The sequence below is a fragment of the Nycticebus coucang genome, chromosome 17 (genome assembly GCF_027406575.1).
Source record: "Nycticebus coucang isolate mNycCou1 chromosome 17, mNycCou1.pri, whole genome shotgun sequence".
In the NCBI taxonomy this organism is placed as follows: Eukaryota; Metazoa; Chordata; class Mammalia; order Primates; family Lorisidae; genus Nycticebus; species Nycticebus coucang.
Genome location: NC_069796.1, coordinates 72,049,517 through 72,072,161, shown reverse-complemented (window position 1 = coordinate 72,072,161; position 22,645 = coordinate 72,049,517). Strand labels below are relative to the sequence as shown.

General features: G+C 43.0%; 1 protein-coding gene across 2 annotated transcripts in view; it reads right to left on the bottom strand.

Moving 5' to 3' along the window:
• The window catches only part of WWC1 (WW and C2 domain containing 1), a 182,027-nt gene that overhangs the window by 73,078 nt on the left and 86,304 nt on the right, over positions 1 to 22,645 (bottom strand). For both annotated transcript variants that reach the window (XM_053567489.1, XM_053567490.1), the window contains one exon: positions 11,586 to 11,789. In XM_053567489.1, the coding sequence (XP_053423464.1) occupies positions 11,586 to 11,789 (204 nt within the window). The remainder of the gene's footprint in view (positions 1 to 11,585; positions 11,790 to 22,645) is intronic.

Genomic DNA, 22,645 nt, shown 5'->3' with positions numbered 1-22,645 from the left:
AATAAAAAAATATTTACTCTACTTTATAAATTAATGTACATTTCAAAAGGAAAATAAATTACCCATAATCCTACTACCCCAAATTATCTTTTTCCCAAATTGACTTCCAATGTTTAGCTATAATTCTATCACGTAGGTGTAATCTTACTGTATTTTTTTTTTTTTGTAGAGACAGAGTCTCACTGTACCGCCCTCGGGTAGAGTTCTGTGGCATCACAGCTCACAGCAACCTCCAACTCCTGGGCTTAAGCGATTCTCTTGCCTCAGCCTCCCGAGCAGCTGGGACTACAGGCGCCCGCCACAACGCACGGCTATTTTTTTGTTGCAGGTTGGCGGGGCTGGGTTTGAACCTGCCACCCTCGGCATATGGGGCCGGCGCCCTACTCACTGAGCCACAGGCGCCGCCCAATCTTACTGTGTTTTAAAAATGGTATTTTTGTTTTGAAAAAGGATTTTAAGGCCTATGGAAATGAACATTATGGAGTAAAATACAATTAAGAGATGTATGAGACAAAGGGAAAAGAGGGTAGGAAAGCAAATTGGGGACAGGCGTGAGGTTAAGTCTCCTTGCATATTACAAGATTCCACTTCCTGGATCATGCCTGTAGCACAGTCATTACGGCACAGACATATGCACCGAGGCTGGTGGGTTCGAGCCTGGCCTGGGCCAGCTAACCAACAATGACAAATCCAACAACAACAAAAGAAAATAGCCAGGCATTGTGGCAGCGCCTGTACTCCCAGCTACTTGAGAGGCTGAGACAAGAGAATCACTTAAGCCCAAGAGTTTGAGGTTGCTGTGAGCTGTGACGCTACAGCACTCTACTGAGGGGGACATAGTGAGACTCTGTCTCAAAAGAAAAATAAAGAGATTCCAATTCCTAACCAGCATCACCACAAACCTGGCTCTGAGCTTCCTAGCTGGTGATGGGAAGAGGGTCGGATATAAGATCCATGGTAACCTAAAGATAGACACAATCCCATTGTTCAGAAAAGAACAGTTATTCTGAGTAGGGAGGCCTGAGAAATATTTCTCCTGTGAGTCCTTAATCACACTGGGCAATTTCATCATCTCCCCCGCCCACCTACCATCAGCTGAACACTCCACTCCGCCTATTCACAGGTAGCCAGGTCACCTGCCGAGACCTGGACTGGTGTGAGGACACAGAAGCTTATTTGGTGATGGCTGGCATTGTTCAGTGTCTGGAGGTGGAAATGGTAGTCATGGGGGGATGCTGCTCGTTGGATCTGGTTAAAATCAATTAATGGGTCTTTGGATTATGCACGAGGAGAGTTAAAATGTAATGCTTGGACATTGGGGGAAAGAGAAAATAGCTCTGCATAATAAAAGGTGGGCAGCATTGCATGAGTTTATGATGATGGAGGAGGCTGGGATTTAGCAGAAGAGATGAAGCGGGGCAACAACCGAGTGAGGAGTATGGAATTCAGGTATCATTTCCTATCTTATAATTCTGCTGTCTTTGCAACATTGGGGGAAAACCTAGTTGGATAGCTATCTGGACGCACTCCCTTAAGCATACAGTAAGTCCTCACTTAAGGTTCTCGGAAACTGGGACATGTACACCAAAACCAAATTGACCATAGACTAAAGGATATAAACAGGAGTTCAGTTACTGTGGCATCTTTCTGGTCATAAATCACCAAACTTCTGAACACCGAGCAAAATACTTTTAATATTAAACACTGAAATAAACATAAACCATACATAAAACATGAAAGACAATTATTTACCAAATTATTCCACTTCAGGGTGGTGGGTGGCAGGTGGCCAGAGCCCACCCCTGGACAGGATGCCATCCCACCACAGGGCATACTCACACCCCGACTCACCTAGACAGGGACCGTGCAGACGCGCCACTTCACCTAACATGCACAGCTCTGGGCTGCGGGAGGTAACCGGAGACCTGGAGAAAACCCACACAGACGTGGGGAGAGCGTGTAGACAGGCAGTGGCCCCAGCTAGGAAGTGGGTTGTTTTTTTTGTTTTTTTTTTCATTAAAGCTATGACAAAATGATGTTGAAGAAAATGACATTATTTGAGGACCTGCTGTATTCCCTAAATAGGCACTTTTCAACAAAATTAAGGGAATTAACCCTGTGTGTGATCCACAGTAAGAACGGAGTGAAAGACAGGAGGAGTTAGTGTGGAATGAAGATAGGAATATCCACAGGAAGGTCCTTTCAGGGGCAGCACCTGTGGTTGTGAGGACCCAGTCCTGTCAAGCACCTTGCTGATCAGAATCAGCACAGAGGTCTGCACTGCGGGCAAATGTTCAGGTAGCCGGGAAGAGCTCAATAAAAATGGCAAGACCTGACCTAGACAGAGAGAGATTGGCTGTGGGGAACAGTCACAACAGAGCTGACTTTTTTTCTTTTCTTTTTAAGACAGAGTCTCACTTTATCACCCTCGGTAGAGTGCCGTGGCATCATAGCTCACAGCAATCTCAAATTCTTGGGCTCAAGTGATTCTCTTGCCTCAGCCTTCCAAGTAACTGGGGCTACAGATGCCCACCACAATGCCCAGCTATTTTTTGTTGCAGTTGTCATTGTTGTTTAGCTGGCATGGGCTGGGTTCAAACCTGCCAGCCTCGGTGCATATAGACAGCGCTGTAACCACTGTGCTACAGCCACCAAGCCACAACAGGGTGACTTGAGGGATTCAGCAGTATTCCTACATCCCAGAGGGAAGGGGAGGGAAGCCCTGCCCCACATACCCATCCCCACAAAAAAAAAAAAAAATATATATATACACACACACACACACACACACATATATATATATATTTACTAGACTCCTGCCAATTGGGCCACTAGGACTAGAAAACTCTTATCTGGAGTATCTCCTGTGAAGGACACAATTTGTACCCAAACCTGCTGAAATGGGATGGAGCTTATTTTTTAAGTAAACTTTTAATTGAAGCAAAAAAATCCATACATAAAAGCATGAAAATCATGTGTGTACAGCTTGATGAATTTTCACAAAAGGAACAGGCTGAAGTCATCAGCACAGCAATCAAGAAAACAGGGCATTGGCCTCCCCTTTGAGTCCCTTCACCACTCTCCATCAAAGGAATTTTATAGCAGATAAGATCTTAAAGACTATTTTGCCGCATTTTAAAGTTTTTAATTTATAGTGTTTACTGAACTTATATATATGAGAACACAGTTTAACAGTCCAACACAGCACAAGGCTTGCTATAGAAAGAGCATTCCATAGCTCCCTAAACCCGTAACGCACACCCCCAAAAGGGGAACACTTTGGATGCGTTTAGCCAGTCTTGGGGAGGGGCCTCCCTGTAGGTGTATTAATTAGCGTAAGCATAGACTAATATGCATACGTTGGCTGCTACTTTTGCACTTTTTGTTTTTTTCCCTAGAGTTAATAATTATTTCTATGTTTGCTTAGTTTCTACAAACTTTTCGCTGATTCAGTGTCACATTCTGCCGGTTATCCAATCTCTCCCAGAGTCTGGACCAGTACACATTCAGCCGGCATCCTCTCTTTGGGTGTCTCTTGCCCAGGCTTCTGCCCCGCTGCAGTGGCAGCTGGCTGCTCTCTGCTTGGTGGACATCCTGAGATCCCCCCTGCATGTCACTCTGGGCATCTCCTCAACACTCTCCTCCTTCCTGTATACTATGTCTTCCTCTTTGTGGTCTGTCCATTTTGATATAACACTATCTCCAGTGGTTTCCTGAGAAAGAATCTGGGAGAGAAATAAATTTTCTAAAACCTTTCATGTTTAAAAATACCTTTATTCTACCTTCCACTGGATGAAAGGTAGTTTTGCTGGATATAGAATTCTAGGTCAGAAATAATTTTCCTTGATATTTTGAAGGCATCACATCATTGTCTTTTAGGTTTCCAGTGTTAACTGGTGAGAAGTCTGGAGCTATTCTGAGTCCTGATCATTTCTGTGTGACCTGGCTCTCTCTGAAAGCTTTGAGGATCTTGAACCATCCCAGTGTTTGAAGTTCCACAATGATGTGTCTTGGTGTGAGCTGACTTTCATCCATTGTGTTAGACACACAGCAAACTCTTTCAGGCTAAAAACCCTCCTTCAGTTCTGGGAAATGTTTCTACACTATTTCAGGGATGCTTCTTCCCCTCTGTTTCCTCTGCTCTAACTGGAACGTTTTTTCCGTCAGCTGGTAAATTTCCTGGCCTGGTGCTCTATTTTTCCCTATTTTCCATCTCATTGTATTTTTGCTTTTGCTTTTTAGAAGTCTTCTTCGTTTTTATTTCCCAGTCTTCCTATGGAGTTTTCACTTCTGCTCTCATATTTTAATTCCTAAAGGCTTTTTTTGTTTCTCTTCTCTGAAGAGTCCTTTTGTAAAAAAGGAGCACACTATTCTTGTTACCCAGTTGTGCAGCTTCTCTTGATGTTTTCTTCTCCGGGCATATTCCCCGTCCCTTCCAAACACTCCCCTTTGCCATGTGTTGGTTTGGGTCTCTATTTTCCTTGTTAGAGACTTTCCTCGGATACCTGGAATCTAAGCTGTCTGCTCATAATTTAAGGATGAGAGCCCAAAAAGGTGACCAGAGTGGAGCTTGTGGGCTGCACGGCACATGATGTGGCTGGAATGTCTCACCCAGGATTCTTCAACATCAGTGTCTTTGCAGCTTTTCTCTTTACCTCTGTTTCCCCTGGTCAGATTTCCAGGAGACTTTTCTACGGTTCAGCCTAGAGGGTAATCGCTGGGCGCCATTCTGGATACCACGCGGTATTCGAGGGCTGAAGTCTCAAAACCTGGTATGCCCATGTTGACTTACTGTGATCTCAGCTTGGTGGACCCTGGCTCTGACTCTCCCAGTGTTCTAGAGTCCAGAGACTCTGTTTTATCTTCTCCAAGAAATAAACCTACAGTATTTTTTCAGGTTGGAGATGGTAGTTGCCTGGCTGTACTGATTTGGGGAGAGGTTCTGTCTTGGAAACAATTTCCACCAAGTCCTCTTTATTTGAGACCCTCCTCCCTTCACTACTACCTCCACAGACAGCTGTGGTCACCAACTCCCAAGGCTTTGCAAGAGCTCTGGAGAACAAATTTGCCACCTTCTGCCACTATCAGCCTGTTGTCCCTTTCCTCAGATCTACCTTCTATGTTGTCACCAGTCTACTTTCCAGTCTCCAAATTTTAATGCTGCTCTTTCTCCAATTTTCCTTGTCCTTTAAAAAATCTCTTATCTGATGTTTTCTTTGTTTTGGGAGTATAGAATCAGGTGGGTGGTTCAAATGGCTTTTTGGATGGCATGGGTTGTAATGATTTGTTTCAAACGGGAAAGTATGGCCTAAAGAAGGGGGAAAACATAGTAAGGTCCTAAAGAACCTAAAGTGAGCTCTCCTGAATCCTCACTTTTTAAAGGGTAGGGGGAACCAAGTGTAACCCAAGAACCTTAGCATTTGATTGGCTGACCTGGATCAAATGACTAAAACTGGTTTTGATGTCAGATACCTCAAGTTAAAAGGCTACCTCTACTAGCCTTTTTTTATCAATGTGACTTTGGGGAAGACAATTCTTCTGGGGCCTCAGTTTCCTTCTCTGCAGAATGGGAATAGCTTTATCTTGCAGGATTGTGTGCATGGGGGGGAGGGACGTTACTGTGCCCACCATACTGGTCTCCAAGGTATACTATAGGTACACATTAAATGTCAGTTCCCTTTTCCCTCCCCACAAAAGTAGAGATTACACCAGAGAGTTGACAACAAAACTCCATCCGCGGGGCAGGGCCCCACCTGCGCCTGGGACCCGTAACAGCCAAGGCTGGTGACAAAACCTTCACAAGCCCTGGCAAGCCATCTGAGTTAGAGGACAAGCATGTGACCTCACCTGTTTGTCACACCTCAAGAGCTCACCTTGGAAGGCAGATCTGCATGTAAAACCCAGAGAAAGAGGGTTGGCTTGTGCCTCGTTTAACTGGGATGGTTGGGCTGGGAGATCTCCCAGTTCCTGTTTGGTTTGGATCTCAGATGCAGGTGACTAAAATGACCCGTCTTTTCAGATGGAAAATCTTTAACATTCAAAATGGTGGTACCTTTGCGCCTGGTGAAGCTCTTGGGAGTACCTGGAAGTCACAGGACAGGGCTGAGGAACTGCAGCATTTATTTCCTATCTCTGCTCATGTATTTATTTTTTATTTTTTGTGACAGTCGTTGGTTTTTTTATCATTAAGTCATATACACATAGATCATGAATACATTTATGTATATGTGGGGTACAATGTATTGATTTTTTAATACAATTTGATGTGCTTACATCAAACTAATTAATATAGTTTTCGTCTCATTTACTTGATTATTATGTTAAGACATTTATGTTCGGGTGGCACCGGTGGCTCAAGGAGTAGAGTGCCGGTCCCATATACCGGAGGTGATGGGTTCAAACCCGGCCCCAGTCAAAAACTGCAAAAAAAAATTAAAAAAGACATTTGTGTTCTACACTTGATAGATTTGACTTGTACCCTTGCAATCATGCATTTATTCTTTTTTTAAATTATTTTTTATTAAATCATAACATTGTACATTGATGCATTTATGGGATTCAGGGTACTGCTTTGATATATAATGTGCATGCATTTATCTGATCGAATTAAAAAGCTTCTGCACTGCCAAGAACACACTAAGTAAAGCAAATAGCCCTCAATGGGAGAGGACTTTTGCAAGTTATGCTACCAACAAAGGTCTAATAACCAGAATCCACGGAGAACTCAAACTTATTACTAAGCAAAAAACAAGTGATCCCATTTCATTGTGGGCAAGAGACATGAACAGAAGCTTCTCTGAAGAAGACAGGTGCACGGCCTACAGACACATGAAAAAATGCTCATCATCTTTAATCATCAGAGAAATGCAAACCAAAACTACTCTGAGATACCATCTAACTCCAGTAAGAGTAGCCCACATCACAAAATCCCAATGGCGTGGATGTGGAGAAAAGGGAACACTTCTGCACTGCTGGTGGGAATGCAAGCTAGTACATTCCTTTTGGAAGGAAGTTTGGAAAACTCTCAGGGATCTAAATGTAGACCTGCCGTTTGATTCTGCAATTCCTCATCTAGGTGTATATCCAAAGGACCAAAAATCATTTGGCAATAAAGATATTTGCACCAGATTGTTCATTGCAGCTCAATTCATATTTTCCAAGTCATGGAAGAAGCCCAAGTGCCCATTGACCCATGAATGGATTAATAAATTTTGGTATATGTATACCATGGAATATTTTGTAGTAGTAAAAAAAAAATGGAGACTTTACTACTTTTATGTTTACATGGATGGAGCTGGAAAATATTCTTCTTAGCAAAGTATCTCAGGAATGGAAAAAAAAGTATCCAATGTACTCAGCACTACTGTGAAACCAATTTACAATAACTCACACTTGCATATGAAAAATGAAAAACAACTTTAGGCTATGATGAAGGAGGGAAGGGGAGGGGGAGGGATGGGGAGGGGTGGAAGGGATAGTAGGGGGACCACAGCTATGGAGCACATTGCAAGTACAAGTTGCTTCTATCATGTGTAGAACACAAATGTCCTAATGCTATAAATGGGTAAATGAGATGAAAGCTATGCCGATTGGTATGATGTAAGCACTCCAATTTGTACAAATAATCAACACACTGAAATGGGCATAAATGTATTTATGATCTATGTACAAAAGACTTAATTAAAAAAATAAAATTATATTTAAAAAATAGAATTTCTAAAATGTTTGAAAAAAAAAACAAAAACCTTTTCATGCCTATTAATTAATGTTATTATTTACTAAGAGCTTGAGAATGTGATGAGTGCTACTCCAAATATTTTGTATGTATTTGTTAACTAATGTAAGTCCCCTAACATTCCTATGCAGGTGATCCCATTATTAGACTTACTTTCTAAATCAAGAAAGCTGAAGCACAGAAGTGGCATAACATGTTCAAGATAACAACTGTTTGCAACTTGGATTTGAACCCAGACAGACTGGTTCTAAAGTCCATACTCTCAAAATATTAGGCAATGTGTTTCCTCTCAGTAAGACTATTGAGCTATTAATATGTTCTAAAGAAATCGTCCCAGGTATTTTAGCCAGACTAGTGGGCAATGTCTAGAGACAGCTTTGGTTGTCACAACTTGGGGTATGGGGATGTTATTGGCATCTAAGGGGTATAGAACAGGGATATAGTTAAATATCCTACAACACACAGTCCCCACAAGGATTTCCCCAGGCCAAAATGTTAGCAGTGCTGAGGTTGAGAAACCTGGACATGGGCCCATGAGATGCAGGTACTGTTAACATTTGCATAGTTAAAGATAAGGAACTGGAGACTTTGGAGGTATGGTACATTCTCCAAGAGTGTACCCAAGCCTCTGACTTCAGAATCCAGTGGCTGACACCTTCCACTATAGTGCTTCTTATGGGAATGATACATACATCCCGCAGCATTTGATTGACTTTATAGAAACTTTGTATTTATAGGAAATTTGAAAAAATAGCATACTGCTATATCCTTCATTTAGGTCCCCTGATTCTTAGCATTTTCCCACATCTGTTTTTTGCCATCCCTCTTCCAATCCCAATTCATTCTTTCAGTAGGGTGCCAGGTTCCTAGTAAGACCTCCATGAATGAGTATTAGAAGTAGGTGCCAAAGACCACAACCTGGGCATATTCCAAGTCATCAGAGCATCATGGACATCTACTAGTGTTCAGTTGGCCTGACACCAGCCTTTTCCTTTTCTTTTTCTTTTCCCTCCCTCTCTCCCTTCCTTTTTTTTCTTTTTCTTCTTCCCTGGACCTTTTTTGGAATATGTTGTAGATGTGACATCACACGCATCTTCTATAAACAAGGACATTCTTCTACGTATCTACAATGCCACTATCACACCCAAGGAAAGTCTCAAATTACCTGGCACTGTGTTTTATGGCTGCTTTCTCTCCTAGGTCAGGGTCTAATCTAAAGCACAAACCTTTCATTTGGTTGGTATGCCCTTTTAGGCTTTTTAAAAAAAATCTTATGGACTCTTCTACATTATGGATTTGTCTGGCATGCTCAAGGTTAGACTCCGATTCAATGTTTTCATGAGGGACCTTCCATGATGTTTTTATTGCATCACATCAGAAGGCACATGATGGCACTTAGTCTCAGTGATGTTAGTTTTACCACCTGTATAAAGTGTTGGCTGTCCATCTCTCCAATGCAAAAGTACCTTTTACCTTCTGGAATTAGTACACGATTTGTGGGATAATACTTTGGGTCCATGTAAATATGCTGTCCCCCAAACCAGGGGGGTTTGTTTCTATATACACCTGCCACTTTTTTAAACTGTGGGACTTTAGAGCAAGATAAAAAATAATCACTTCACTTTTTCAAACCCGAATTTCAATGGGAATGATAATATCTCCCTTCTAGGACTATGTTAAGGGTTATGCTATGGACTGAACTATATCTCCCCACAATTCTCAGGTTGAAGCCCTAGTACCTAAAGTGATAATGTTTAGAGATGAGGCCTGTGGAAGAGATTCAGTTTAAATGAGGTCAAGAAGGTGGGCACCTTATGATGAGATTAGTGCCCGTGTAGGAAGAGACACCAGAGAGCTTGCTCTGTCATGTGAAAATACATACAAACCAGAATCTGGCACCCTGATCTTGAACTTCCAGCCTCCAGAGCTGTGAGAAAATAAATATACATTGTTAAAGCCGCCTAGTCTAGGGTAGCGCCTGTGGCTCAGTGAGTAGGACCCCAGCCCCATATACCGAGGGTGGTGGGTTCGAACCCGGCCCCAGCCAAACTGCAACAAAAAATAGTGTTGTGGTGGGTGCCTGCAGTCCCAGCCACTCAGGAGGTTAAGGCAAGAGAATTGCCTAAGACAAAGAGCTAGAGGTTGCTGTGAGCTGTGATGCCACAGCACTCTACCGAGGGCAACAAAATGAGATTCTGTCTCTTAAAAAAAAAAGAAAAAGAAGAAGAAAATAAAGCCACCCAGTCTATGTTATTTTGTTGAGGCAACAGAAGTTGACTAAGACAGATTAAGTGCTAAAACCCTCATGACAGTCTCTAGAACATCACTTGACACAAAAATAGCTAATGAACGTAATACAGTTCTTTTCTATAATCTCTGAGATTCTGGGGGTTGTCCTGAGTTGCCAAAGAAAAGGGCTGTGCTATGCTGTCTTGCCAGCAGGCTGAACTCAAAGTGAAAGGGAGTGAGGAGTGGCAGTGGCCCAATTCAGCGAGGGCCACCCTGACATGAGGCCCTGGTTCATAAGGAAAATGTTGAGGCTCAAACCTGGCCCCAGCCTGCTTTGCTTAACAAAAAGAAAAAAAAAAAAAAAAAAGAAGAGAAAAGGTTGAGGGGATAACAGGATGTGCTAGTGATTTACTGTTCTCAGCAGTGATAAGACCCTGGGTGTGCTGTTTTCCTAAGCTGCAGTTTCCTCATCTGATAAAGGGGAAATTAATTGTACCGGCTTACAGCATTGTTATGAAGATTGACTGAAAGAGCATATTCAGACCGTAGTAGAGCACTTGACGTGTATAAGCATGCAGGAAGCACAGGAAAGATTTGGTTACTAGAAATAGTAGCAAAGGAGAGAAAAAAACACACCCCGACATATTGGAGAAGGTCAGTGGGCTCCCTGATAGCTACTTATCTGTCATGGCTCTATCCAGCGAGCCCTGAGAGTGAGAGACATGCCTACTGGCTTGACTGCTCCCTTCCTGCGGGTACCAAGAAAGAAGACAGGACCCCGCCTTACAAAGTTTACATTCTAGTGGAGAAAATACCAAGATATAAAAAAAGTGTATTGCAATATGTGCTAAGAAGAAAACAGAGAGCCATGACAGAGGCTGCTGTTAGGGAAAAGAGGCTTTTGGTAGAATTGTCAGAGCAAGCCTCTCAGAGGTTATGACCTGAAGGATGAGCCTTAAAGGATGAGAGGGGATTTGGGCAGGCCTGGAGAGCAGAATGGGGCTGGGGAGAAGACTCAGTGTATCTGAGCCGAGTCTCAACGTGAGATGAGGCAGGACCCTGATCACAGAAGGCTGTGTAGACCATGAACAGAGCAATGAGAAGCCTCTGAAGATGGCTTGTTTTTAATTTTTAATTGATTTTTTTTTCCTTCTGCTTGTGTAAAATTGTGCTAAGTACACATATCATAAAATTTGCCATTTTAACCACTTTAAAGTTTGCTTTTCAGTGGCATTAAATACACGCCTGTTGTTATACTACCATCCTTGTCTAGAACCTCTTAATCTTCTCGAATGCAAACTCTCTATCCATTAAACAAGAACTCTCCACTTCCACTTCCCCCAGCCAATGAAGGGTTTTATACAAGGAGATAAACAGTCCAATTGGCATTCTGAGATGATTACACATGAAATGATATGAAATTGAATTGGAATGAAACGAAATGGCAAATGAATCACGGTAAGGCACAGGTAGGAGCAAAAAGAGCAGCAAATGGAATGATAGTTTGACCAAGGTTTGGAAATGGAGAAAAACGGGCAGATTTGAGAAGCACTACTGGCGGGACTCAGTGTGTCCATTCCCTATTGGTGCTTATGGGGGCACTGGTGGGGGAGGTACTCACAGCTGACCTGGGAGCCCAGCTTGTGCTCCCAGACGGCATGCAGTTGCTGATAGTCCTGCTGTGCAAGCTCCAGGCGCTGCTGCTTCACCTGATAGATCTCCTTCTGTGCACTCAGAGCCTCCTGGGCCACCACCAGGTAATCCTTCAGCATGTGTTCCTGCTCCCGGCGCCATTGTAATCGGGGATCCTCGATCTGAGTGGTTTCTGGAACAGACCCCAGAGACTTTAGATCAGCATCTTACAAGATGATGGCCCGTGGAATCTACTACCAGAAAACAAAACAAAATCTACTACCAGAAAATGAAATGCAAAATCTACAGAAAATCACAATAAAAGTAAATAGGTTAAACCCATTTACTAAATGACAGATTCTCCATTTGAATTAGTCAAACAAAAAATAAACAAAGATCAATTTCCAAACCCTTCACTTATAAGTCATTTAAAAAAAAAATTCCAGGGCGGCGCCTGTGGCTCAAAGGAGTAGGGCACCGGCCCCATATGCCAGAGGTGGTGGGTTCAAACCCAGCCCCGGCCAGAAACTGAAAAAAAAAAAAATTCCAAACCCAAAGTTAATTTCTATCTGAGAATAGCCAGAAAAAGGACTAAGTTTGAGTTCTGATCTAAATAGGAAAGTTCAAAGATAATACAGGTGCTCAAGATAATCTGTTTTGATGAAGAATAAAGAAAAAAAAAGTAATGTTTCAGAGGATATGGAGAATAGGCATCCCATACACTGCTGGAAATACGTGCAAAATTAGAATAGCCTTCCCAGAGGGCTATCTAACCATCCCAAATGAAGAGCCTTAAAATATAAATAATCCCCTCTGTGGCAATTTATTATAAAAAGTAACAAAAACTTCATGCAAATACCAATTTTTACAAAACCATGATAATAAGCAGAAAGCATATATTTAATGTTTATTCTATGACAAGTGCTATTCTAATTTATATGTATTTACTTCTTCAATCCTTACGTTAACCATACAAAGTAGATTACATTACCATCACCATTATACCATGGAGAACACTGAGATATAAAGGGGTTAAACCACCTTGCTCAAGGTCACACAGGAAGTAACTGTTCAAATAAGTATGCTACGTTTCCATAATGCACTATCACATAGCCATTAAAAATAAAGTCCTTGGGCGGCGTCTGTGGCTCAGTCGGTAGGGCGCCGGCCCCATATGCCGAGGGTGGCGGGTTCAAACCCAGCCCCGGCCAAACTGCAACCAAACAATAGCCGGGCGTTGTGGCAGGCGCCTGTAGTCCCAGCTACTGGGGAGGCTGAGGCAAGAGAATCGCTTAAGCCCAGCAGTTGGAGGTTGCTGTGAGCTGTGTGAGGCCATGCTACTCTACCCGAGGGCCATAAAGTGAGACTCTGTCTCTACAAAAAAAAAAAAATAAATAAAGTCCTTGAAGAAAACGGAAAGTGTTTATGATACAAAAGTGAGTACAAATGAAGGTTGTTAAACTAAATGAATAATTTTGAATTTGTCAAAGTATATATGTACATTCTCAAAGAGATTAGGAAACAGCAAAATATCAGCAACCAGCTGGGTGATAGGATTTTTTTTTCTTTATTCTTTCTCTATTTGTTTTTAAATTTTGTATAAAATAAACACATACAATGATAATCAGAAAACAAAACAAATGTAAAAAGATACACATTTTTAAAAATGCAGCTGAGGCTCAGTGCCTGTGGCTCAAGCAGCTAAGGCACCAGCCACATACACCTAAGTTGGCAGGTTCGAATCCAGCCGGGGCCCGCCAAACAATGACGGCTGCAACCATGATAATCAGAAAACAAAACAAAGTAAAAAGATACACATTTTTAAAAATGCAGCTGAGGCTCAGTGCCTGTGGCTCAAGCAGCTAAGGCACCAGCCACATACACCTGAGTTGGCAGGTTCGAATCCAGCCCGGGCCCGCCAAACAATGACGGCTGCAAACAAAAAATAGCCAGGCGTTGTGGCGGGTGCCTGTAGTCCCAGCTACTTGGGAAGCAGAGGCAGGAGAATCGCTTGAACCCAGGAGCTGGAGGTTGCTGTGAGCTGTGATGTCACAGCACTCTACCCAGGGCGAAGCTTGAGGCTCTGTTTAAAAAAAAAAAAAAAAAGGCAGCTGAGAAGTGGAAGAGGTCGAATAATGTCAAAGGATCAATGCCTAGTTGTTGAGTGGGGTTAGGGGTGATTGACAAACCAGAAATTGTTCAATCATGGTTATGTGGTGAACCCACCCTATAGACAGGTTTTGCTTAGCTGAAAGTGTTTAAATAACTTTGAAATGATTACTGGTATACAGAGAGATTTATTCATTAAGATTCTATTTTACAGCTTTTCTTGGGATCATTCAGAAGATCTGGCCACTTGGGTTAACAATTTGCCACAGACCCCAGCATTCCATCTGTCAAAACCTGACTAATGTTTCTTCATTCATTTATGCCATGTGCCTGGCCCTTGGGGACATCTGAGTTTGTGCTTCCTAACCTAGATCCTTTAGCACCGATTCCTTCTAAACAGGTCCAATGAGCATCTCCATGACAGAAAGATCAAAGAAGCAGCAGGGCCAAGTTCTCGTCCCTGCCAGTAACTGCTGTGTAACCTCTCTGAGTCTCCTTCTGTATCTGTTAAAGAGATGGCAGACCCTGCATCGCTACTTCCCAGGAATCAAGCACTTCTGCCCAGGTAAAGAAAACAAGTGATGGCAAAAGTAAAACTAAAACTACTGCCTACAACCAGTTTTTGAATTGCCTGTGAATAGTAATTCTTTAAACTTTTCCTTCTCCCTTCCTCTGAGAAAGAAAACAAGGTCTGAAGATGCTGACAGGAGCCACAAAACTGCTTCCAATAAGGAAAGTTACACTCTTTCAACTAAGCAAGAGGGAGGAATAAATGTAAGAGAAGGAAATAAAAAAAGAGAGCAGGTGAAAATTTATAAAGCTGGGTTTATGAACAGCTGCTGCAAGCCCCCATCTCACATCAGATGAGTGGGTGGATTCCATCAGCATTTAGGACCCATGGGTCCCTTAGGGACCAACCCTGTCCTACCTCCAGCTGGCCTACACTGCCAAAAAGCAGCTCAGCCTGTCCTGGTCAGGCTGGAGATGTTTGTAACTTTTTAAAACTTAATTTTTCATTTAAGAATAATGAAAAATACAAAAAAGAAAATTCCCACAATTCCACCACTACAAATCTGTAAAATAAGAGGGGAGAGTTCCCATCTTTCCACCCCTATTTCCCAGAGGTAAGCATTGATAAGTCTCACACAGATATCCCCCTCTGAGTATCCGCAAATCTTTGTTTCTCTCCATATATATTATACGTGTCTATCTACACAAAGTTATTTTTGAAGCAACATGGACCACGTCATATATGGATACTGATCTGCAAGTTGTTTTCTTCTCCAAATGATCTATCATGTTCATCCTTCCTTAAAGGTGCGCAATTTTTAAATGGCCATATTTGGTACTACACGACATTAGGTTTTATTTAACCAGACCTCTATTAGGAAACATTTGGGTTGTTTTCAGTTCTTTCGCTTTCACAATCAATACTATCGTAAGAGTTCTTAAAAACATATTTCTGACTGGGTACAGTGGCTCATGCCTATAAACCTAGCACACTGGGAGGCCGAGGTAGGTGGATTACTTGAGGTCTGGAGTTCAAGACCAGCCTGAGCAAGAGCAAGACCTCATCTCTACTAAAAATAGAAAAACTGCGTGTATGCTCAGCTAGTGGGAAGGCTGAGACAAGAGGATGATGGCTGGAGTCGAGGAGTTTGAGGTTGCTGTGAGCTATGACGACACCACAGCACTCTAGCCTAAACAACAGAGTGAGATTCTGTCTCAAAAGAAAAAAAATACCCTACTTCTTTGACCTTGTGCTATTAATTCTATAGATTTCGTGAAAGAGGAACTACTGTGGGCAGCGCCTGTGGCTCAAAGGGGTAGGGTGCCGGCCCCATATGCCGGAGATGGTGGGTTCAAACCCAGCCCCGGCCAAAAAAAGAACTACTGCCTCAAGTGGGTACACGTGTTTTAAGTTTCAATTTAAAGTATCTTTAATAGGGAGGTGCCTGTGGCTCAAGGAGTAGGGTGCTGGTTCCATATGCTGGAGGTGGCGGATTCAAACCCAGCTCCGGCCAAAAAAAAAATAAATTAAAAAAAAATAATAAAGTATCTTTAATAGATACTATTATATTTATTATCTATAAAGTTCCAAAGTATCTTTAGTAGAACTATTAAATTATCTCCTATAATCAAAGGTTCTAATTTGTAGTCTCAAAACAGTTTACAAGAGTGCTTTTCCCCCAGATTCTCAGTGAAATTGCTTTTTGTTTTGTTTTGTTTGAGACATTCTTGCACCGTCACCCAGGCTGAGGTGCAGTGGCGCAATCAAAGCTCACTGTAGCCTCAAACTCTTCGGCTCAAGTCCTGCGAGTGACTGGGACTACAGATGCATGCCACCATGCCCAGCTAATTTTTCCATTTTTTGTAGAGATAGGGTCTCATTATGCTGCCCAGGCTGTTCTCGAACTCTTGGCCTCCCAGAGTATTGCGATTACAGGTGTTAGCCACTGCATCCAGCCTTCCCCCCCCCCCATTAGTACCTCATTCAGTAATTTTGTATCTTTGCTGTATATTAGAATCAGCTGAGAAATAGGTCCAACTACTTAATAGGTCCAAAATACTTAATTCAGAATTTCTAGGTGTAGGGCCCAGGTGTTGACAGTTTTAAAATTTTCCTTAGGCAACTCTGATGTACAGACATGGCTGAGACTTCCCAATCCCCACGCAGGTGAACACTAGAATCATGTGGGGAAAAAAAACTTTACAAACCTGATGCTGAGGCCCCACTCCCTTTCCAGACCAATTAAATCAGAATCCCATATAATTTCAGTGTAACCCAAAAGGTGAGAACCAGTGTCTAAGTGATCACATATACCTAGGCTGAGCAGTCACTGTGGTGGCAGGCGCTGCTGGCAGGAGCAAAGCTGAGCTCCAGCTGACATCACCTGCCACAGGGCTAGTTGAAATGCTAGCCCTCATCCAATGTGCTCAGCCACACCTGGATGCATTATCCCTGCAGAGTTCTGGGTTTAGTTCAGGAGGGCCACCCTCCTTTTGGCCTCAGGCCTCAGCCCTGCTCCATGGAATACTGGATAAAAGTATGTGCAGCCTTAATTGAAGGCCTGGCTCAGCCAGGCGGCTTGGCCACCTTTTTGTCGGCCCACATGCTCTTTTGTGTTATAAACCAATCCTAAGAGATGAGTGTACAAACAGATGAACACAGCACACACCATCACACCAGAGCGCTGGTTCCTAGCCTGGCCTCACAGTGGGGAGATTTCCGTTTAACTGGTCTGCAGGATGAAGTGAGAGCATCAGTACATTTTAAAAATCAACTTTATTAAGGCATAATTTAAATGAAGTACAGCCATTTAAAGTGTATGGTTTGACTCAGGGGTGTCCCGTATTTTTCTTCCCTGCTGTACACTGGAAGAAGAGTTGTTTGGGGCCACACATTAAATACACAAATATAAACAAAAGCTGATAAGAAAAAAAAAAAAGAAAGAAAAATCTGTGCATACTTTTTACAATATCCAACACCACAGATAAGCAAAGCGGTCCTCGAATAATCCGTATGTGGCCCATGGGCTGCAGGTTGGACACCCCTGAACCACCATTTCAATTACTAGTACATTTCTTTTAACTCAATGATCCCTTGGACTCTTTCCCAGCAAATCTCCAACCACACCGTCCTGCCAAGTTTGCCTGTTTCAGAACCGCACATACTGTACATGGAATCATACGGTCTACACTGTTTAGGTCTTTCTTTTCTGACTAAAGACTAAGGTTTTTGAGACTCATTCATGTTGTTGTATCAGTTGTCTGTTTATTGTTTCTGCTGAATAATATTCTACTGTATGAATATGTCACAATTCACTTTATGATAAACCATTAGGTTGTTTCTAGTTTGAGATTATTATGAATAATGCTATAACAAGTCTTTGTGTGGGCATATGTTTTCATGTCTCTTGGGTAAAATACCCAGGGGTGGAATTGCTGGGTTATATGGTAACTGCCTGTTGAATTCTATAAGGAACTAGTAAACTGTTTTCCAAAATGGTTGTACCATTTTACATTCTCAACAGCAGTATATTAGAGTTCCAATTCTTCCACATCTTTGCCAGCAATTGGTACTATCAATTTTTTTCTCCATTTTAGTCATTTTAGTGAGCATGTAATGATAGCTTACTGTGGTTTTAATTTGCCTTTCTCTGATGACCAATGATATAAAGCGTATTTTTAAGTGTTTACTGGCCATGGTTTACCTTTTTAATTAAATGTCTATTCAAATATTTTGCCCACATTTTTTACTGAGGTGCTAGGCTTCATACTATTAAGTTGTTAAAGTTCTTTGTATGTTCTGAATATGGGTTCTTTGCCAGATACACCTACTACAATATTTTCTCCTTATGGGGGGCTTGCCTTTCCAGTTTTGTTTTTTTTTCCCTTTTTGAGACAGTTTCACTATGTGGCCCTCGGTAGAGTGCTGTGGCATCACAGCTCACAGCAACCTCAAACTCTTGGGCTTAAACGATTCTCTTGCCTCAGACTCCCAAGTAGCTGGGACCATAGGCGCCTGCCACCAAGCCCCGCTATCTTTTGTTGCAGTTGTCATTGTTGTTTACCAGGCCCAGCCACGTTCGAACCCGTCTGCCCTGGTGTATGTGGCCGGCACCCTAACCAAGGAGCTAGTAGGCGCCAAACCTCATTTTCTTAATAGTGTTTGTTTTTTGGGGTTTGTTCGTTTGAGACAGAGTCTCACATTCATCCCAGGTAGAATGGTATCATAACTCACAGCAACCTCCAACTCTTAGGCTTAAGCGATTCTCTTGCCTCAGTCTCCCAAGTAGCTGGGATTACAGGCACCCGCCACAACGTCCGGCTATTTTTAGAGACGAGGTCTTGCTCTGGCTCAGTCTGGTCTCAGACCTGTGAGCTCAGGCAATCCACCCACCTCGGCCTCCCAGAGTGCTAGGATTACAGTTGTGAGCCACATTGCCCAGCCGGCACAGTGCTTTTCTAAAGCTCCCTAGCTGATTCTGAAGAGCCATGTCAAGTGCTGTAGTTCTGAACTGGTCCCACTCTAAAGGGGTCTTCCCTAACTCTTCTGCTGACATTACCCTTCCTCAGGTCCATCATGCCAAAATAGATAATTTTATGCCTGAGTGGGCCCTTAGAGATCACCTTGGCCAGCTATTTTTTAGTTCTTGTTTTTATCAGAAGTATACCTGGACACACTTTAATAATTCACACACTCCAAAGTTTGCTACATAAAACATCTCCTCATTCCACAGTAGTAGACTGCTACTTCCAATAGTCTTGTAGCTGATTCAGTGCAGCCGTACTGCTCCACTTCCTCTGCCCTGCAAACCCCTCCCTGCAAAGACACTCCACATACATCTCCACACAGCCTAAAGGGCACCAAACTCACCGGCTCTCTATACATCCTTCCTGCACGTGCCACACGCCTGCTTTCTCTACACACCATGTATACACTCTCACAGCTAACAATACTGCATTTTGTAAGAGCTTTAAGCACAATGAAAACAAAAGTAATTCTCAAGAGATAGCTTGACCATCTGGAAAACACTCAACCTTGTTACTATGCAAAGGCATGCAAATGAAGCAGTTTCAACCTGTGATCAATTAATCGAAAATCAAAAGAAATGATTGTACCCTATACTGAGAAAAGTATGAAGAAAATACTACCCTTACAGGTTGTGGCAATATAGACGAATAGAATCTTTTTGAAATACTCATCAGTCTAGGTGCACCGAAAGTCCCCGAAGTGTTTATAACCTTTGACTTAATAATCCTATACTTGGAAATGCATGTTTAGAAAATTAGCACAAAGAACGCAACATGCAGGCTCGGCGCCTGCAGCTCAGCACATAGGGCGCTGGCCACGGGGCTGGTGGGTTCAAATTCAGCCCAGGCCTACCAAACAACAACTACAACAAAAAGAGAGCCAGGCATTGTGGCAGGTGTCTGTAGTCCCAGCTACTTGGGAGGCTGAGGCAAGACTATCGCTTAAGAACAAGAGTTTGAGGTTGCTGTGAGCTGTGACACAATGGCACTCTACTACCAAGGGCGACATAGGGAGACTCTGTCTTTAAAAAAAAAAAAAAAAAAAGCAACATGCATAAAGATTCTCCCTCTTATGTTTTTATTTAAAATAATAAATAAATGGAAATGACCCAAAAGGCCAGCCACGAGAGCACGATGGTACTTTTGTTGTTGTGTTAAAATGTATTGATACATCTTTTTGATGCATTTAAATGACAAATATGAAGAAACAGTGTCCCTCAAATATTCATGATACACAATGAAGAGAAAATAGCAGAAGACAATTACAACTCTCTAACCGTGATGTACCCAGATAGACAGTGGGGATGCTGAACACTGACTTAAGAAATAACGCAAATGGTTGCTGTTTTGAAAAGAGATGTTTATACTTGTGGTTTCCAATCCCTTCGCTTGCCTACAATTTCTTTAGGCTCTCTATAGTCAGGCTTTTGCCCCCAGGGTTGTCCAAAGCTGTGGTCACCAGAGTCCAAGTTGCTAAAGCTTTTGATCAATTCTCAGTCCTCTTTGAACCTGACCTGTTAGAAGTGTTGACACAACGGACAACCCCCTCCCTGTATACTTCCTTCCCTCCGCTGCTGAGACACCCTGGCTGTCCTTCCTCCTTCCTTCCTCTCTCCTCCTCGGTTGGTGTCATGGCTGGTCTTGCTCTTCTCCCCACCCTCTAATGTCTGTGTCTCCGCTGTGTTCAGAGTCCTCACTGACTAACTCCATACACCAGGTTATAGGGTTTTAATTGTCTACTGCTCATTCCTTGGTCCTTTTCTCTGTCTTCATTGCTTTGGTGATCTCATTAAACTTCACGGCTTTACAAACTTTTCTTTTTTTGAGACAGGGTCTTGCTTTGTTATCTAGACTAGAGATAACATAGTGGCACAATCATAGCTCACTGCAAACTCAAATTCCTGGGTTCAAATGATCTTCCTCCCTCAGTCTCCCAAACACCTGGGACTATAGGTGCATGCCACCACTTAGCTCACAGCAATCTCAAACTCCTGAGCTTGAGTGATCCTCTTGCTTCAGCCTCCCAAGTAGCTGGGACCACAGGCACCCGCCACAACACCTGGCTACTTTTAGAGATGGGGTCTTGCTCTTGCTCAGGCTGGTCTTGAACTCCTGAGTTCAAATAATCCACCTGCCTCAACCTTCCAGAGTGCTAGGATTATAGGTAGAACCACCGTGCTTGGCCTAACACCTGGCTAATTTTTGAAAAATTCTTTATAGAGGCCAGGACCAGTTTTACTAAAAATAGAAAAGCCAGCCAGGTGTTGTAGTAGGCGCCTGTAGTCTCAGCTACTCAGGAGGCTGAGTCAAGAGGACTACTTGAGCCCACAAGTTTGAGGTTGCTATGATCTATGATGCCACAGCACTCTATCCAGGGTGAAGGAGTGAGACTCTGTCTCAGGGAAAAAAAAAAAAAAATTGTAAAGGTAGGGTCTTGCTATATTGTCCAAGCTATTATTGAACACCTAGCCTCAGGTGATCCTCCTATGTCGGCCTCCCAGGGTGCTGGGAGTGTCTACAATGAAAGGAATTTCAGTCCATGAGAAACACACAACACAAGATTGGCCCAAGTCCATGGCTCTGAATCCTTGGGGCTCGATGCGTCACATTCATACCGTGCTGGTATCAATGGCTCCATCTACAAAGGTGGTACCCTCCTTCCAATGAGACCACCCTCATACCAAGAGGAAATCAGTAGCCTGATAGCCAGCAAAACTACCAGATAGAATTCTTCCTATCTTTCTATTACATCTTTCTGTTGTAGCCTGATTTAATCATCCCCTACATACCCTATTTCTGCCATAATCCCCTCAAGACGAAGCTCTGCCACGGCCCGCTACTCTTTCCTCCCTTTCACTTCTCCAACTCCCAGAAGCACCTTAATATCCCACTCTCGCCGTGAGATTTTAATGAGGGGGATGTACTCAGCCATTAGAAATAGGAAAGGACTGATTAGGGTTCCTGTACATGAGTGTTTAACCCAGCATCCCATGCAGCCCTCCAAGCATTAACCTCATTCCCCATACACACTCAATTAGGCATATTTACTTCTCATTACCCAGTATGCAATCATGAGTGCTAATAAAAACCTTTGCTATCCCCAACAATGCAATTAATGCCATTAGCTGTCTCTCAAAACCTCTTCTCCACTGTGCTGCCAACAGTCTGCTCATTCACCCACTTACTCATGCACTCGCGCACGTACGTCCCCTTCTGTTCAGCAGAGGGCAAGTGCACACCTACTATGTGCCTTGCTAGGCAAAGGCTTGGGACTGAGAGATGAATTAAACACAGTCTCTTCTGCAGGAGGTCTTGAGACGCAGGGCTCTACAGAGGTGTGGCCAGGGTAATACTAAAACCCGAAGGAGGGGAGAGATGGAGGAGCACAACTCCACCCCTCAGCACCAGGTCAAGGCCCAGCTCTGCAGGGTTCTAGCTGTTGAGTCTTGAACAGTCGATTGCTACTTCTAAAATCCCACTTACAAGATGGAGATAATCATCCCAGCACCTGCCCCTGGTTAGTTGGGAGGATTAAATGGCACGGCACACGGCACAGAGGGTGTGCAGTCTACAGAGGTGATCAAGACTTGGTGCCCTATTCTCAGCATTCACACTTTGCCAGGCACATCCTACTTCTTTCCACCCTCTTCTTGCCTAAAAAGTTAAAGGGAATCCTATAGCTCAAAACGCTGACAGAGAGAAAAATCCCTTTCCTCTCTACACATGGACAAATGGGGGATTAAATCTCAGAGGACAGGAAGTCTTGGCCATGGGGGTACACAAAGGATGAGGCACAAACACCCATCTCTCCCCAGCTGGGGACTCTGTGCTCCTCCACCTGTCAGACAATGAGCCTCTCCCTTCCTCAACTGAGTCCTCGCTCACAGTCCAAGAGGCAAAGAT